Here is a 17,531-nt window from a genome sequence, read left to right as displayed (position 1 = left end):
AGTTCTGCATGGCTGCAGCTGACACCCTGTGCAATGCTTCCTGTTCTCATTAGTCCATGGAGGTGTCAGATAGGATAGTTGGGCGGTAGTGCTGTTCTTCATGCTCTTCCTTGTATCCTCTCTTGATCACAGATGCTTCAGAGCCACAGAACCCACTGGTTGGGCTCATCCCAACTGCTCCTCAGATGCAGCAGTTCAGTTCACTTTCCAGCAAAGCATCTTCTGGGTCCATCAGTCTGACAGGTCTCCAAAGCTTTACCTCCTGGCCCTGCTCTGTGCAGGGAGCAACCATGCCCACGGGGCACAGCTGCTCACCCACTGCTTCTAGGTGCCCCTGTGAGCAGAGCAGTGCGTGGGGAGGTGTAGGTGCTGCACTAGAGGGCTGCTTTCCTCTCTCTGCTGGCTGCCTGCCATGTCCGTGCTTCATGTACTATGTGGTTTATTCTATAAGAAATGGGGCCGTGGATCTCAATGGAAATGTGGAATGTTTACAGAGCTGAAATTACAAAGGTTTTGGTGTCTGTGTGCTCTGGCTGTGAACATACACTATTTGAGCAAAGCTGTCCCTATAGCAAACAGAGCTGGTGATTTTATTTTTTAAGGGAACAGAGGTTTGACTCTAATGGAAGAAAAGACATGATCTGTAATCCAAGGCACTACGCCAGCAGCGTCCTACTTTGTCAAGGAAAACATTCCTGCAGTACATCCAGTAGAACAGAATGGAACTATTCACATCAGAGCTTTGAAACTGGGGCAAGCTTGAGTACCAAAGACAATGTTCCTTCTGGCTGTGCCCTCCTTGCTGCCTTGCTCTTGCAGACTGAGCGAGGCTGATGGTAAAAGTCTGCTCTGTGCTGCTGCCGAGGATACTCAAAGTCATCTGCTCTGTGCAGAGCTTGAGCTGTTGGTAAGAACTGGGGACTGATGAGTGACTTATACTGGAAAACAGCTTCTCTCCATTCCTTATTAGCTTATTATGTGAGTTTTAGCAAGTTTTCTGGATTGAAAAGTTTTTGTTGTCAGTTTCTACAGACAAGGTACCTGGATATTGTGCCTTTGGAGAGAAGGTACAGCCCAGGGAAACTTCTCTCTTAATACAAAGGAACTGAGGTGGTTGAGCAGGGGAGCTGGGAGCACTTTATGTGGAATGTGACCCTGGAGTTCTTCTTGGCTTCAAACAGCACTTATGGAATTGAGCAGTCTCTGCCCCGCATGGGGTGGAAAGGCCCCTCTGTGCATTTAAGTGCTGACTTTTTGAATGACTTCAAAACTCTGAAAATAAATCTGAAGTGACAGAGGATGTGATGTGGAGGTGAAATGTGAAGTCCCTCATCTGTGACTACAAAATCATGGATAACTCAGCACTGATGTGTCCAAGTGAGTGCCAGCCATGCACTGAGCTGGGGCAGCAGCAGCAGCACAGCAGGTCCTCCAGCTGGGGCTCCCTCAAGTCCTTCCCTGTGTGCTGCCTCCTTCTCCTCCACAGGCTGATGTTGCTGCTACAACTTCCGATGGAGATTTTCCTCTGGAGTTTGTGCTAAAAGGAGGGGATGTTTTCCACTGACACAACCAAACTGCATTTGAATTGCCAGTGGGAGCCTGGCCTGGTGAGGACTCAGCAGGAGGCTGTGTTACATTTCCAGGCATAGCTTTTCTACTAATTATTTCAAGATCAAGACAAGCCAAGGAGGCCAAATGACATTTCTCACATGTTGGTTCATTCCCTGAGATAGTCTCTTTCTTGGCCTCAAAGACTGACTGGGAATCTAGTCCTCCTTGTGATTTCTTCTGAAAACCTGACCAAAAGAAGTGCTGCTCTTTCTGCAGCATGTCGTCTGTGGGACCTCAGCAGTGGGCAGGTGGATGGGCAGCAACCGAAGGCACAGGGCTGGGTAAGTGTTCTGGGCACATCCCAACCTGGTATGGTGCTGCTGACGGGCAGGGCTTCCTGCTTGGTGTTGAAGCAGGGAAGGAAATAAATGCAGAAAACATCTAATCTGTAGGAAACCAGCACAGAAAAAATGATAGAGATAGTAAATTTCCCCAAAGATTGTTGGCTCTGAGCAGTGCTGTGCAGCAGATATTGACAGAGGCAGTTCAGGACTCTCTGTGGAGAGGGGCTGTGCCATGCACGGGGCAGGGTGAGGTGCTGAGGACCTGTCTGCTGAGCAGCAGAAGAAAGTGATGATACCCTACTGTTCTGTTTTCCCCTTGGGATCTGGCTGGTTGAGGTGATGCTGCAGTTTCAGAGCATCCATCAGAGAGGAGGAAGGGGACGAGCTTTGTCCCTGCAATCCAGCTCAGCCCTATACAGGGTTTTTACCACCTCTCAGGTGAAACATGAGGAGTCAGGGCCGTGACATGTTGTAGGCAGCTGGAACTAATGGCTGGGCTGTTTCTGGAAGTAGCTGCCAGCAAAGTACTCTGCAATACTCTCTGCTCTTCTGTTGGCTTTGTGATTGCGTCCAGAATAAATCCGCTTGGGAAGCTGAAGCCAGAATTGATGTTTCTAACCAGAAAGAATGCAGTCTATGGAAAAACAGTAAAAGTTTCTGGTTAAGGCAAGATTACAGCAGGGATGACAGTAAAAGATTCTGCTTGTGGTAGGGTTATAGAAGGGATGGAGTTTCACAGGAACTCAAAGTTTCCACTTCTGTAGACTGTGATAATTTTATATGTACCTCTGATTTGAGGAGAGTCCCTTTCTGAGGCTGACTTCTCTTGTTTTGTAGAAGCAAACTGGAACTCATTCTGCAATCTGAAGAAGACTGTTTTCTCGTAAAATAGGGTTTTACTGGAGTTAGCAAAGCTGCAGATGAACCTTGTAAATTTAGGTGTATCAGAGTATCTGAACAACAGCATTTAGTTGCTGGTGGTGTCTGTGAGTTCTCTTGCAGCTGGTTCATTTTTACACAGGAAACAATGCAGGGTGCACTCTGTGTGAAGTTCTTATAGCGGACTGAGCAGAAAGCAGCCTGGAGCAGTGGGATGCGATCTGCCTGGCGGTGTTTGGGCCGAGCAGGGAGGCAAATCTCTGCTCTTCATTTTCCCATGGCAGAGTGCAGACTCCTGGAACCTACTTAGCATTTACAGAAGTGGTTAGAGAATTATTTGCTTAGCTTGCACTGTTATTAGTCAGGAGTGCTTTTATAAAAGTCTTAGTGAATTATGGTTATAGAGAATTTCCACTTCCTAACGTTCAGAGAGAAGTACTGGGGCTGGCTTTGCTGCTGCTGAGAAACAGGAGCCACAGAGGTGATGGGGCTCACAGACTCAGTGCCATTACTGCAATTGCAAACACATTGAGGTCACTCCAGCCTGGGCTGGAGGACCTGGAGGCTGTGGCAGGAGACCTCCCAGAAGTTCTGCTGCAGCGCTGGAACCAGCTGGATGCTGTAGGTGCTTAGAGAAGTAAACTTCTGTTTAACAAACTTTCAGTCAACAAACACAGATATTATAAATTCATGTCCCTAATAATTACCAGAAATGTTTGATAGGTTTCCCATTGAAAACAGGTATGCTTCCATGGCCTCGTGGTGCTTCTTGCACTGTTACCATGTCCTGCTCCTTGCACTAATTGGATGATTGCAATGATGGAGCTGCTCTTTGCCCTCCCAGGTGCTGTGCTGGTGGGATGCTGGGGCTGTTCCTGTGGGCTCAGCTCCCTGCCAGCATATGTGGCACAAAGTGCTGCAGGCTTTGCCCGCTTCCTTCCCAGATGTTAACAGGAATTTTGTTTTTTGTCTTTTGGTTGTCTGTAAGTAAATGCTGTAGGGATGCGGTTAGAGAATTGCTACACTGATCGTTAGGTATATTAATGCATCCACAGTGATTGGAGGATGCGCTCATAACCTTTTTTTGTTTGGTGGTCAGGGTCTTCATGCCCTTGGAGAACATGTTAGAGTAGATTTGGTTTCAGCAATATGTTGTTAAAGTAATGTTGAGTTCAAACAGCTCTGATAGTCTGTGTGGTATCATTGATCTGCAGCCAGGAGAATGGAAGCACTCTGAGTAGTGAATGGCCTGGTAGCCAACTCAGGTCAGATAGTCAGGCATTAGGGAACTAAAGATCAGGAGGAGATTAAAAACCTGAAGCCAGCATGCAGGATAAGCTGCTTAGCTCAGCATCAAACATGGAGCGTAATTGTTCCCTGTGAAGTCAGCATTGTCATGAAGGCTCCGCACTCATTTGGTGTGAGTAATACAGTGAATTTCAGACTGAAAAATCCTGTCTGGCAAAGCAGTATCTTCTGGAAGATATCCTAAAAGCAGCTCATTCATTGTCATTCTCAAGTTCATAGACTTGAGGTAATCATTCCAAAAGCAGCTGGGTACAATCAGGGCAGGGCAGAGCTCTGATGGAGCCTACAAAGGCTGAGGTCAGGTTTGAGGCACAACATGTGCTGTCTGCAAACACTCCTGAGGGGATAAAATGGGAAACCAAAATGAGGTTTTACCATCAGGAAAGTGAAGTCTAGGCTGTCTGCCTCCGCCATGCTGCAGCATTCTTGTGCGGGATGTGTAAGTGGGACCAAAGGGCTTAGAATGTCCTACAGCTGCTGTGGGACATATAAGCTGCTGACAGGAGGTGTTCACTCCTTGTTTGTGCTTAATAAACAAAACGCTGCCGACTATGGAAGTGCTGGATTGTTACCTTAGAGAAGTTGCTCTGCATTTTGAAGTATCTGCATTTCTGCAGATGTTTCCTGCGACGCAGAGAGACAAGTCCAGGTGCTGAAGCCTTTATTCTTTTGGCCCCGTGGCTGTGTGCTGTTCTTATTTTCACAAGTTCCAGGAAGGTAATAGTACCTTAGTTTAATCTGTGTTGACAGTCTTAGTTCTATCACAGCAAGGCTGGTCTCTTTGGGAAGTACCTGTGTTTGGGTGCCCTATTTCTCTTCCCCCCCTGCTCCAAGTGTGGTTCAGTTCCCTTGAGAAATCTTAGCTGTCAGATTTGAGCGCAGCTGTGTGGAGGGATGTCCTGGCACCAAGTAGTGAGGCTGTATTTATATAGCAGGGAGAATATTGAAACCACAATGGCAGTGATTTGCTCAGGTAGTGCTGTGGGAGATCTAGGATGACTGACTGCAGCGGTGTATACACTTGGATACGCTCAGATGACGCCAACCCAGCCTCCTTTCCTTCTGAGCACTGTTACCCAAAGCAGAACTTTCAGGAATTTGCAGCAGTAGAAAAAATGATTTGTTTTCTCTGCTCATGTATGGATTCCTTCAGAACGGATCATAAAGAGCAGCGCTGACTTCAGACAGCTCTGTGTTACCAGGAATGTTAGTGCAGAATTTGGCTTCTATCCATCTCCCTGGTCTGAAGGAGATGCACTGCAGTGCCCTCGCAGTGCTGATGTGCTGTCCTGCAGGTGGAGGATATTCTCAGCTCTGAATGAACTGTAACGTAATTGTGGAGCTGTGAGTAAGAGCTGCCACTGCTGCTTGTGCAGCCACACCTGTTGCACTTTCAATTAGCAAAGTGAAAAGTGTAGATTTGCATCTATGTTTTTGGAACATATTTTAGCAGTTAGTTTGTCTGAGGCTCTACATCTCCTGCAGTCTGACAGCCTGCCTTGTAAGGGCTGACCAGCTCCTAGCAGGTGAGCATGTAGAAAATCCACTGGAGAAGCAAGTGGAACTGTTTCTGCTCACAATATCCATGAGGGCCACTGATTGACAGGGCTGTGTAGGTACAAGTAAAGTGCACCCAGTTTCATGCCGTTGCTTTTTTTCTTGTCAATGCACTTAGTGCATATTTGTTCCAAGGAGAACTAGACCCAGCACAAACGAGCTGCAGAACAGCACCAGGTGTTCAGACAGCAGCTGACTAATGGTGTGCCTCTGTGCTGAGCCCACCCCCCATATGCCTTTGGTGCCATGGCGTGATGAGGAGATTCTGATGTGCTGCACAGAACATCAAATTCCCCCTTAAATTGTGGCTGTAGGAACTCAGCTCTGTTTGGTTAAAAACATCTCCAAGTGTTCATTTGGAAGACAAACAGTAAAAGCAGGGAAATTCTGGTTTTCATTATGCCTCTGTCTCTTCTGCCATTGGAATTACCATTTGGAATGGTTCTGATTTAAGTTGTTTGATCCCCCTCGTGTTCCTCAGCAGCTCGACAGGAACACGTACTGACCTGCTCTGAGCCATGTCTCTCCCATTCATCATCCCCACTGTGCCCGTGCCCCCAGCACTCGTGCATTATTTGTGTCAGAAATTGGCCTTCAAAATGTTCATGTGCCCGTGTGTGTATCCTCACATTCATAAGAAGTAAAAAGTGATGTCTGAGCCTAGTGTTTCATTTTGAAAGCATTAGAACAAAGTACTGATCTGCTTGAAATGTCCTGCTTTCAAATTCCAATGCTAATGAGCGCTCTAGATGCTTTGGACAATGATCCCAATATCTCAGTGGTGTTAGGATCCCCCTGTGCTGCTGGAGGTGCTGCTTTGTTGTGCATTCAGGAGTGCTGCATGTGTTAATGTGGGCTTCACTTTCCACGAATTTGGTTTTGTGTTGGTTTTTTTTAGTTTGGAGTGTGAATGTGTGTTCAATACAAACATTTGTTTCCACTTAGGCAACTTACAATTCAGTAATAAACAACAGATGGGAGAACAATATCCAAAAGAACAATGTCCAAATCGCCTTGTATTAAGCATCATGTGAGTGCCATCTCCTTTTATCCAAATAGGCCCAAATCCCTGTCCATAAGCAGCACTAAAAGGTAGAGATAATGAAGACAAAAGTGCTGCTGCCCTTTTCAAGGTGGGGAGGGGGAGGTGGTGTTGGGGCACACACAGTCTGTTTGGGCAGGAAAAAGGCATCAGGAATGAGGGAGCCACTTTGTTCTTGCTTCTCTTTATTGATCTCTTTTTGCTATTTTTAATTTCTCTGCAGGGTTTGCTGGTCCTGAAGCACTGATCTGCAGCCCGTGCTGCTGCCCTGCTCATGGCTTTGCCTTAACGCATGCTGAGCTCTGGCATGCAGGGGATTTGTTCTCACCTTTGGGCAATGAAATCCTATTTGACTTCTGCTGCTAATAAGTCTTAATCCCCTGCAGCAGAGGATGTCAGCCTTGGCTGCTTTATTTACTGAGAAAAGATTAGAAGGCAATTTGTGCTGTAAGAAGTACCGTGGTGCTGAGAAGCTCTTGTGCCCAGTAGGAGGAGCAGCCACATGCTCCCAGGTGCCCCAAGGCCTGGTGTGCGTTGTGGCTTTTTGAGGACTAAACACTCGGCAGCCAGGTGGGATGGCTGGACAGGTCATGGACTTACCCTGCTGGAGCTGTTGCTGCTAACAACTGCACATCTGCCTGCGGCGTGGCGTTGTTTGGGTTGCTCTCACATTTGCATACTGGAGCAGGTCCATAAGAAGCTGCTCCCATCTGTGCGTTGGATGAGGACTCAGTTACTGCAGAGCTGCTAATGCCTTTCAAAGGCTGCCTTCGCATTCTTGGCGCTCTCCTTGCGCTCATCGCTGAGCGGAGCTCAGTCAGATTAGGGACGGACTGCAGCGGAAAGCTTTGCATTTTTACAACCATTCTGTGACTCGTCCTGCCGGGGCAACACGGGCAAATCTGTGCGAGGCCTCAGATCCGCTCACTGTCTGTATGTCGGGAGGAAGCTCGCACCGCCCGCAGCTCCGCGGGGCTCTCGCGGGTGATTCTCGGAGCGCTCGGGCTGCAGTGGGAAGGAGCCGCTTTGCGGTGCCACGCTGCCTCCCGGCGGCCTTTAAGTTCCTTCACCGCCGCCTCGGGGCGGAGCAGCGCTTCGGTGCTCGCTGTGACCGCAGTGCTCCGTGCCGCTTCCCCCGAGCTCCCGGGGCGAACGGGGCGATAGAAGGATGTTGCCGTTATAGATTAAGAGTTTCTCCAAACTTACTGTTTTGTTTTTCTTTCTTCCCCCCACTGATACAGACGGCGCCGGCAGTACTGTGTGCATGGCAGGATTACGCTGTAGATTTGATCGTTTGGTTGGCAGTGTACCCTGGACTATGGTACTGTTGGTGCTCAAATCGCATCCAGGTTGTGCTCAGATATTTCCCACTGAGGTTATGCTGCCTTGTGAGCACTGTTTTGCTTTGGAAAGTTCTGTGTATTCCTAAAACGAGCCACTTCCAAGGGCTGCTTTGGAACAGAACTCCCTTCACCTGGGTGACTTTCCCATGGGCTTTGGCAGCAGGATGCTGCACCCAGTGTTTGCAGGTGTGTGTTACTCCTGCACTGTGTCCCTTCATAGAAGACCCCTGTGCTGCCTCAGCTGGTCTGTCCCACTGTGACAGCTGTGCTGTCATGGGTGTGATGTAGGTGATTCAGTGCTGACACTGATGCTTCAGTATTGCCTTAGATAAACAGTGAATTCAGTACTGTTCCCTTCAGGAACAGGTAGGGCTGGTTGCTGCTACAGTTTGCTGGAGAGCTGCTTGTAGGAGATGAGGAGATTAGTGCATCTAAAGGCTCAGTGCTGTAAGTGCTGCTCTAAGCCAGAGGTGAACTCAGGGTAAGGACAGCGGGTGGTGCCTCTGTGCCCAAAGCGAACATCCTGCTTGAGCTGTGGGGAGCTGTGTGGGAGGTGTGAGGTGTGCTCCTGGAATGTGACAGAGCACTAAGAGCAGTCCTGAGGTGCTTCCAAGTCTGACCACATCTTTCTCCGTGTTATTTACCAATTTTGAGGCAGTAACAGCAGGTCATGCCAGGAAACCTGTTCTGAGGGCTCACATTGCAGGGGCTTTCTCCCCCTGCTTCTTGCCCCACAGAATGGGTCTGCTTCCTCTGTTGCCCAAACTATGACCTGTTTTATTTCTTGATTCATTCCATGCAGAACTGGCTGTCTCTGGAGATGGACAGAAATCTCTCCACACTGAGGAGAGCAGCAAATAAATCTAGGCTTTCAAATATTAACCAGAAACCTAACTGTGTGTTGGCACACCTGCTATTGCACAATGGATTTGGTGCGTTAGTACACGATAATGGGCACGCTTCTGTCTGTGCAGGGAGTGGTGGTTAAGAAATGACAGTGCATATCTGCAGCTTTTGTCTGATGTTTGCTTCTGCTGCAAGTTGGGATCTGTTTGAACACATACAGCGAGGAATCTGATAGCTCCTGAATGTTCAGAGCTGCTCTGCTTTTTTGTTTGTCGCTTTGCAGCAGCCTCTGGTTCCCAGTCCTCATTCTGTTCCTTGTATTTCAGCTGCCTTTCTTCCCTTCGAGCCTCCTGCTGGTTCTCATTGCAAATGCCAAGAAGTGGGTGACTGCAGTGTACAGTGTGTAATCGGGAGCTGAAGTGCTGACTCTGCTCGCTCCAAGTGCCCAAACGCCTCAGAGCAGGGACGTGACAGGGTAACCTCTGTGCAGAGTGATCAGAGGAGAGCTCACCCACTGGGCGGGATCCAAGCACAACATGGGATTAACTTTGCCCTATCTGTGCTGCTGAGAGTCAGTGAGAGCGCTGATGTGATCAGTCCTGGGCAAAGCACTGGTGGCAAAGATGGGAGCAAAACTGCTCTGCCTCTGCATCGCCTTCACCCTCGTGGCATACTACATCTACACCCCCATCCCAGAGAACATCGAGCAGCCCTGGAAGCTAATGCTGATATCAGCAGTGCTCAGGACACTTGGGAACGTGGTGAGTTTTGTGCTGTGATGGTGTGGGCCCAGGTGCGTGTGGTGTTATGGGGAGGGGATGTTAGTGGTGGTCTGTGGTGATAGATGGGTGGCAATATTTATCTGTGATGTTTACAGATGATATATGGCAATATACTTAGTGGAGGGCAGTAATATCTGGAATTGAGCGCACTTATCGCAACCGTAACTATAAAGAAACAGGTAGAAAAGTTTAACTGTATTGTCATGGAGAAACACAGAAATAATGTGAAGTGTGGTGCATAGTGTGAACTCAGGTGCAGGCAGGTTTGTTTTGCTCTTTGGTCCTTTGCAGCTGAAGCTCTGCTCCTTGAACTTTCCCTGGCTCACAGAGCTCCTGTACTTTGCAGCACTACAGAGCACACCGGCCAGAGGAAAACTGTGCTGTTGAAGTGCTGTTAGTTCTGTGGTTTTGTGGAAATCTGCTGGCATTGCAGGCCTAGAACAAACCGTGCTGGCTGTAGGGGTGACGCTGGCATGGCACGAAGAACTCAAACCATATTTTTATGTTCAACTACCTGTAGTCTTGCCTACCAAAAAGTGCTGCCTGGCTGAGCAGCACAGAGCTGTAAGCTGCAGTATGGGGAGGAAACGGCATTGCAGCCTGTTCACGTTTATACAGCAAGAAGGACTGTGCTGTCAGCCGATGTGGTTCCATTCTAGTTTTAACATGCTAAGTTCTCAGCTTCTGCCTCCTTTCAGTCATGTAATGCAGCTATTTCAGCTGAATAACTCTTGAGCACATGCAGCACGCAGGTGTAGGTGCAGCAGTTTGCACCTGAAACACATGTACTGCTTGGTGCTGCTCTGAGGCTGGATGTGCTCAGCACCCAGCAGGGCTGCAGCAGGAGGAGCTTGGTTTGAAAACAAGGTCAGAGATGAAGGCCCGAGGAGGAGGGGAGCTGCACGATGAGGGCATCTTTCTGCTTGGCTGCATCTGCTATAGAAATAAATATGAGGGAGTCATTGAGGAGTTGTGGGATGGGTTTTCGGTTTTCCTTGGCCAGTGTTTGTGAGCAATTGTGTGCTACTGGTGCTGGTGCTGGGCCGGGCCTGGCAGTGTGGTGCTGAGCCAAAGCTGGGCTGGAGAGCCCTGTCCTGTTCTGTTGCTGCCTCTTCCATCACGTAAGTTTCTGCACTTACCCCATTTCCTGCTGGCACTGCAGGAATTCTTAATTGCTCCCCAAAGTGTGTGCTGGATTAAACAGGTGTTGGTACAAAAAACACCTGAAAGCTATTGTCTCTTGTGTATGATTCTGTACTCTTTCAATATTACTTTCAAATATGAAGCTATTGGTTGCTCATACATGGACAATCTGCTCTTCCTCATCTGTTTTTCTGTTAGAAGCAGAAGAAATGGGGGAAAATCCATGCTTAATGCATTTAATGTGTCAGTTCTGCTGGTAATGAAATGTGCTGGTGATGGGAACCCCTCTGAGCCAGCCGTGTCCTGCCCCATGAGCTCATCAGCAGCTTTAGAGGCTTGTGCAGCATTGGGTGGCTTTGTAGAAGTGTGAGCTCAGGTACCCACTATGGCTGCGTGTAAAACATCACTTCTGCTGCTTCTGGGCTCTAGGCTGAGGTTGCTGAGCAGCTGGGGCTGGCGAACTACATGGATGTCATGAAGCTGTTCTCGACTGCTGAGTACACGGCACCAACCTCAGATGAGAACGTGACTGTGACAGACAAGGAGATCAGTGGTGTTGCCGTCCGCCTCTTCCTGCCCCAAAAGCCAAGAGATGGCCTGCGGAGGGCAGTGCTCTACTTCCACGGTGGAGGATGGTGCTTTGGGGACGCAGGTGAGCTCTCCTGTCAGTGCCAGAGTTTGTATTGGAGGTCTCAGTGACCCATTGGGAGTAACAGCAGAGGGGATCAGGGGACTGCGTTTCAGCAGCACATCGTGAGGAGCAGTACCAAAGGCTGCTCCAATGGCCAGCCCTGTGTCATGGTGTGTTATCTGCAGGCACAGTCTTTCAGAAAGGAGCAGAACTGAGGGGCGGTTCAGTGAGGGGGAAAAAATTCCACACAGGAGCAGAAAGAAACAGAAGCCAAATGGGGATGCAGTGAGTGAAGGTTTGTGGAAGCTCCCCATTCCTCTTGGTCCAGGGAGGGCATGGGATGGTTATTAATACCTGGAACCAATTTGATGGAGTTTTGCAATGTCAGAAGTCATTTATTACTCCATCCTTTGTTCTCATGAACGTGTTTCTAGGAAGGTAGAAGTGTTTCTTTCATTTCTGTTACTATTGTGCTGTCAGTGTTCATCTCATGTTCGGTATTCTTCCTTGTTAATTTCAACAGGGCTTTCAGAAATGTTTTAATTGCTGTTGTGTTTTTGCTATTATTATTTTGTAGGTACTACTCATATTTTGCTCTCAAGCCCAGTCACACTCTCCTCTACAGCCAGTCCTTTGCTTCGCATTGCTTAGTTTCAGCCTTACGTAAAAGGACATAAAGGATCATCATTGGCCACCACCCAGACCGGCATCAAAGTCCTGTAGATGTGGCTGAAGTTCTCAGTAACCGATCCATAGCTCAGCTCGGTGGTTGGCTGCTTGTTTCTGGGAGGGTGAGCCAAGCTATTTTTCCCAGGCGAACTCTCATTTCAGTGTGAATACATGTGTGATGCTGAGAGCTTGAGCTGACTCTGCTGTGCTGCTTGTCTCCATTTCTCTCTGCCACGACAGCTGAGCCTTCTGGATGTTGCACTGCACAGTGCTTGGAAAGTACTGTCATTTTATCCTATTTAATTCTATTTGATAGCGTCCAAGTGGCAGCTGGATCTATTGTGCCTGTAGATAATCCCATGGACACAGAAACTGGTGGTGCTGCTGCAGTCACCTGAGAACTTCTGCCATGAGGAACCTGCAGCTGTCCATGTACTTGTTCTCAAATGTGTTTAAATGGATTTTCAGTGACTCCTTTCATTTCAGGCATGACAGCCTATGACCTTCTGTCAAGAAGAACTGCAAGCCAATTAAATGCTGTTGTGGTATCAGTCAAGTAAGAGATTTTCCTTCTAGGTTAACGAGTGTTTGAAATACATGAATGGAATTTGTTTTAATTTTACTTGGGTCTTATGCTTCTCTTCTAGTTGAAGTATTTGTAAACAAAAGCTGTCAAGGTGCAGCGGTGGGTGCTGAGTGGTGCTTATTTCAGGCTGTGCTTTGTGGAGCTGGGTGGGTAACACCACGTCTGAGCATCCCAGCTGGATGGTTTTTATTGGATACAGAATTTCAAGGTGTAAACTGTGGGATAAGAGCATCTTAGATATTCTAGGTAGAGAAAACACAACTCCGCATATCCACGTGTGTATTTTCATGGAGAAGAGTGAGGGTGGGATGAAAGGCGCCCCCCAGCTCTGCAGAATTGAGTAATGCCCTTCTGCTCCTCTCCAACAGTTACAGGCTGGCACCCAAACACCACTTTCCAGTTCAGTTTGAAGACGTATATTCAGTATCGAAGTTCTTCCTGCAGAGCAGGGTGCTCTCCCAGTACAGCGTGGACCCAACGCGGGTCTGCGTTGCAGGAGACAGTGCTGGCGGCAACCTGGCAGCAGCTGTGGCACAGAAGGTGCGTGGATTGCTTCCCAACATGGTGCTGTTTTCTGTGATTTCATGCAGGTTTAGAAAAGGCTGCAAAGGTAACAATGTGCCTCTGTCTGTGTGATGCGAGCGGCTGTCGTGCAGCAGGTCCTAATCAACACTTTTCCATTGACTTTGTATTTATTTTCTTTATCTGCAGCTGCTGGAGGACTCTGAAGTCACAACCAAGCTGAAGGCCCAAGCTTTGATTTATCCTGCTCTTCAAACTCTTGATATGAATTTGCCATCCTACCACCAAAATGCAGACATGCCGATTCTGTCCAAGTCACTCATGATCAGGTTCTGGAGTGAATATTTTACATCTGATCCATCTCTCAGGGAAGCGATGACCTCCAACCGCCATGTCCCGGCCCAATGGGGCCACTTGTTCCAGTTTGTGAACTGGAGCACCTTGCTGCCTGACAGGATGAAGAAGGACCACGTTTACACTGACCCTGTGTACGGGAGCCCTGCGCTGGCAAAGAAGTACCCAGGGTTCCTGGACCTGCGGGCGGCCCCACTGCTGGCGGCAGAGGCACAGCTGCGGGCGCTGCCCCCCACCTACATCCTCACCTGTGAGCACGATGTGCTGCGGGATGATGGAGTCATGTATGCCACGCGCCTCAGGGCAGCGGGCGTTCCTGTCTCACATGAGCACGCTGAGGATGGCTTCCATGGGGCTCTGACATTTACTGCCAGCCCGACTGACATGCCCGTGGGGCTCAGGCTGATGAACAATTACTTGCAGTGGCTGGAGGAGCATCTGTAACTGGAGATGGGTGCTGCAGCACACCTGGCTCATCGCTGGGTGAAGCTGAGCTTGGTGCAGGAGGACGGGGTCTGTGTGCTTTGGGTGTGATTGCCATATTTCGTGTTGCCCTGAGGTGTCTGAATCACAGTATTTCTTGTCATCTCCATCAGGAGAACCAATTTGATTCAAAGCGTGCTTTTCTAGTGCTGCGTTCTGAGCTTAGGACCCAGGTACCGCCTGGGGACCCATCTCCTGGCCAAGCCCCATCAGGCTGTGCCTGGTCCCCACTGAGCAGCTGCCTGGGCTTGGTGGGCAGCGCTCCCACTGCAGCCCACCTTGCAGAGCATAAGCCAGCGTGTGCCATTGCCGTTTCACACGGATGCTGCCCACTGTCTGCTCGCTCCCTACCCCTTGTGCCAGGTGCCAGGCAGCAGAGGAGCAGTGGGCAGACACAGCCTGAGTGGCAGCAGCGGAATCTGCCCACTGCCAGCCCTGCAGCACAGCTCAAGGTAAGCACCATAAGGTCAAAGGGGATGGCTGTGAGATGGTGCAAATACTAAAAATGTGCACCCATCTTACTCAGTAACTACTTACATTAGGCTCTGTAATAGAAGGAAGTAGTGTAACTGAGCAGCACTTGGTGCCCATCAGACAAGGTGAGGCTGCAAAGGTGCTGCTCTTGTTAACCCTATAGCTGTTATGCAGTTTTTAAGAATAAAACTAACTAGGCAAACTTACAGGTTTGAAGGAGTTCAGCACTGTTTTGAATGAATATCCTATGTAGATGTGCTCTCTATGTTAAATGTGAGTCCCTGAACTTGAGTGGTGAGCACACACGTTGGTTGGCTGTTGGTCCGAAGCTCATTGCAAAACACCACCAACGAACTTGCAGCATCCTGTTTCTTTTGCACAAAAGCTACTGCACGAATGCTGGTTTTTCCATGCGTGTATGCAAGCATTTAGATGGAATTATGTCGTGATTGCTGTGGTTTTGTCTTATGTTGAATACAAAAAGCTTTTCTGATCCTAATGCAATGTTATTTTTTACTAATAAATGGAATAAGTGGGTGACAGAAGATACCAGTGAACTTCATTATGCACAGTAACTGCAGATCTCCCATCCCAGCCCTGCTGATGGTGGAAGGCAGCAGCTCTCGCCCCACTCCTGCGGCTGCTCAGTGGGAGGAGTGCTCAGCTCTCCAGGAAAATGGCTTTTGCAGGTAGGTCCAACCTTCCTGCATGGGGAGGTGGGAAAGAAGGGTTCTGCAGCTCTGGGCGTGGAGGAAAGCTGTGCTGGACTTCTTGAAGTGTGCTTTGTTGAGATCTGTTCCTGCGGGAACCGAAGTTTAATTGAATGGCTGAAACAGTTTCATGACTTCCCTCTTTTGCATCCTGGACATAACTGGTGCAGCTCCAAATAACAGATGGTGAAGTACTCAGGGGGCTGTTGTACAGGATGTGCATTATCGAAACCCGTTATGCAAACAGCATTCCACATGCAGTCATAACTCTGTGGGCTTGTTCATGTGCTCCTCTCATAAACGCAGAATTGCACATAGGGAAGCGTGGGAGTGGAGGGGCTTGGGTTTTATCTGTACCTCTGTCCAGCTCAGCCTGGGGACCGGGGCAGAGAAGGAATGAGTCACATTTATCCTGGGACACAGGTAAGCCTGGTGCTGCAAAAGGAAAGGTAAATATGTGTTGTTCCATCCCTTCTTTGCAGCAAAGGTAGGAGCAGGTGGGGCTGCTGTGCCATACAGCAGCAGGTGCTCTGTGGGTGTGCTGCTGTGTGTGCTGTGCCCAGCTGCTCTCTGGCATCCCTCTGCTCTCTCCTAGGAGCCCCTTGGCCACTGATCTTTCTCCTGGTAATTGTTACTGAGGGCCTCTGCCCTGCTCCAGGCTGCTCACTGAGGTACATCGAGGTGAGGGCTCTGCTTACAGCCAAACCCAGCGACTGAGCCAAATGCAAATGTGCCCACAATGAGCCATCCAATATGCATGACTCATTTTGATAGGCCTCAATATAACATACACCAAGTAAAGGGTCCTTAATGACAACAAATTTGTCTGACTTTCTTCATCAGAGCCTACAGGATGCTAAAATACCCCAGGAATTCAACAACACAGCCCTGACTGATGGCTGAGCCTGCCTCATATCTAGCCAAAGGCACGCCAGGCTTCAAAGACTTGCTTTGAATTGATGAGGAGTGGTATGGTGAAGCTTTTGGAAGCAATGCTCCAGCAACTTGCCTGCAGGACAGCATGCACCTGCATGTATCTGCACATACCCACCTGCACAGCATAATGCTGTGGTCACTGGGGCAAGTTGCTGTTTGAACTGCTGGTGGTGGTGGCACTGGGCTGCTTCTCTGTGACAAGACTTGTGCTGAGGCTGTCCACTGGGTGACCTGCTGGCCTAAAAAACATATCTGACTGCTGCCATGTCACAGCCTGCTCAGTTCAATGCATTTCTGCCTCACATGGGGTTTCTGGAAATTAAATCTCCTGCTTTCCAGAGGAGAAAAGGAAAAGCTCACCAGTTACCCAGGTGCCTGGCAGTATGAGCCTTGTGGCAGTGCTGTGCCACTGAATTCTCCTCAGTGCCCATGTTGGAAACTGTATTAGAAAAATGTGGTTCTGTTTGGGTGCAATGGAAGCGTGTCTCTGCTCACCTGGTACTCTGCCCCTGAGGTGCTGTTTCCAGATTCTTGAGTTGCTGGTGATGTTTTCCTTGGATGCTTTCTTGGTTGTTTCATGCAATTATTTTTTTAACAGAATAAGAATATCCCACAACTTGCAGCAGAGCACGGAACAAAGAGGCCGGTGGCTGTTTCACAAGGCCTACTATGATGGACAAGAGCACCAGCTTCTGAATAAATGAGCCATCCAAGACTTAGTCACTGTGGGTTCCCCCTCCCTGGAGGCATTTCAGACCAGGCTGGGCAGGGCTGTGAGCAACCTGCTCTACTGGAAGGCGGCCCTGAACTGGATGATCTCTAAGATCCCTTTCAGTACGAGTCATTCTATAATCCCACACGGAGATTCTGGATGTGTGTAGTACTTTGAGGAACAAAGAGCATTTTTGGTCTATCATTTCCCAGTGTGCTTAGAGACTGTAGCTCTCTTCACCTGGTGGCCCAACACAGGGGCAGGCATCCAGCAGTGCCTTCAGGGGCTGCAATGGCACTGTGAGCAAAGGCATTCTATGCATTCCCAATGGTGTTCATTTTTTCTGACGTGTTTGTATGTTGACTTTGGTGTTCTGGAGAGCTCTAAAAACTCTTGTGCCCAATAGAGCAGCAGAGCTGGAAACAGATCCAGAAGGTAGTGTGGTTAGGCTGTAGTTGGTCTTGATGATCTTTAAGGCCTTTTCTAACCTGAGCAGTTCTGTGATTCTAATGGAAAAGCTCTGTCAAGGAAATGTGTTGCTCCCCACTCTCTCCTTCCCTCTGAGCTGTCGGTGTTCTGTACATACTCATGTTTACTATAGAATGACAAAGCAGTGGCCTTCTGCTATCTTCAGAGTGTATGAGGCCAGCTCCAGTGAG

The 17,531-nt window shown here is 48.8% G+C and overlaps 1 protein-coding gene across 2 annotated transcripts; it reads left to right on the top strand.

Annotated features, from left to right (window-relative positions):
- The first annotated feature begins 1,399 nt into the window (after nucleotides 1-1,399).
- Nucleotides 1,400-15,059, top strand: LOC107318423 (arylacetamide deacetylase). 2 transcript variants are annotated; one of them, XM_085513459.1, is made up of 6 exons: nucleotides 1,400-1,892; nucleotides 9,197-9,631; nucleotides 11,225-11,447; nucleotides 12,582-12,651; nucleotides 13,050-13,221; nucleotides 13,393-15,059. In XM_085513459.1, the coding sequence occupies exons 2-6, from the start codon at nucleotides 9,494-9,496 to the stop codon at nucleotides 13,999-14,001; spliced, it is 1,212 nt and encodes a 403-aa protein (XP_085369585.1). In that variant the 5' UTR covers nucleotides 1,400-1,892; nucleotides 9,197-9,493; the 3' UTR covers nucleotides 14,002-15,059. The 2 variants fall into 2 exon arrangements, with proteins under 2 accessions (XP_085369585.1, XP_085369586.1); XM_085513460.1 differs by lacking the exon at nucleotides 1,400-1,892 and adding an exon at nucleotides 8,832-8,956.
- The last annotated feature ends 2,472 nt before the right edge of the window (nucleotides 15,060-17,531 follow it).

This window comes from Coturnix japonica, chromosome 12, assembly GCF_054131305.1.
Source record: "Coturnix japonica strain WE chromosome 12, WE-NBRP24, whole genome shotgun sequence".
NCBI classification, from domain to species: domain Eukaryota; kingdom Metazoa; phylum Chordata; class Aves; order Galliformes; family Phasianidae; genus Coturnix; species Coturnix japonica.
The sequence above is the reverse complement of the archived record's forward strand: the minus strand, read 5'-3'. Positions and strand labels throughout refer to the sequence as shown.

What these genes read in the sequence shown, in the direction of transcription:
- LOC107318423 (XM_085513459.1), top strand. Translation starts at nt 9,494, where the DNA reads ATGGGAGCAAAACTGCTCTGCCTCTGCATCGCCTTCACCCTCGTGGCA. An exon ending in TCAGGACACTTGGGAACGTG is followed by an intron (nt 9,632 to 11,224) that starts GTGAGTTTTGTG and finishes TCTGGGCTCTAG; the next exon opens with GCTGAGGTTGCTGAGCAGCT. An exon ending in CAGCAGCTGTGGCACAGAAG is followed by an intron (nt 13,222 to 13,392) that starts GTGCGTGGATTG and finishes CTTTATCTGCAG; the next exon opens with CTGCTGGAGGACTCTGAAGT.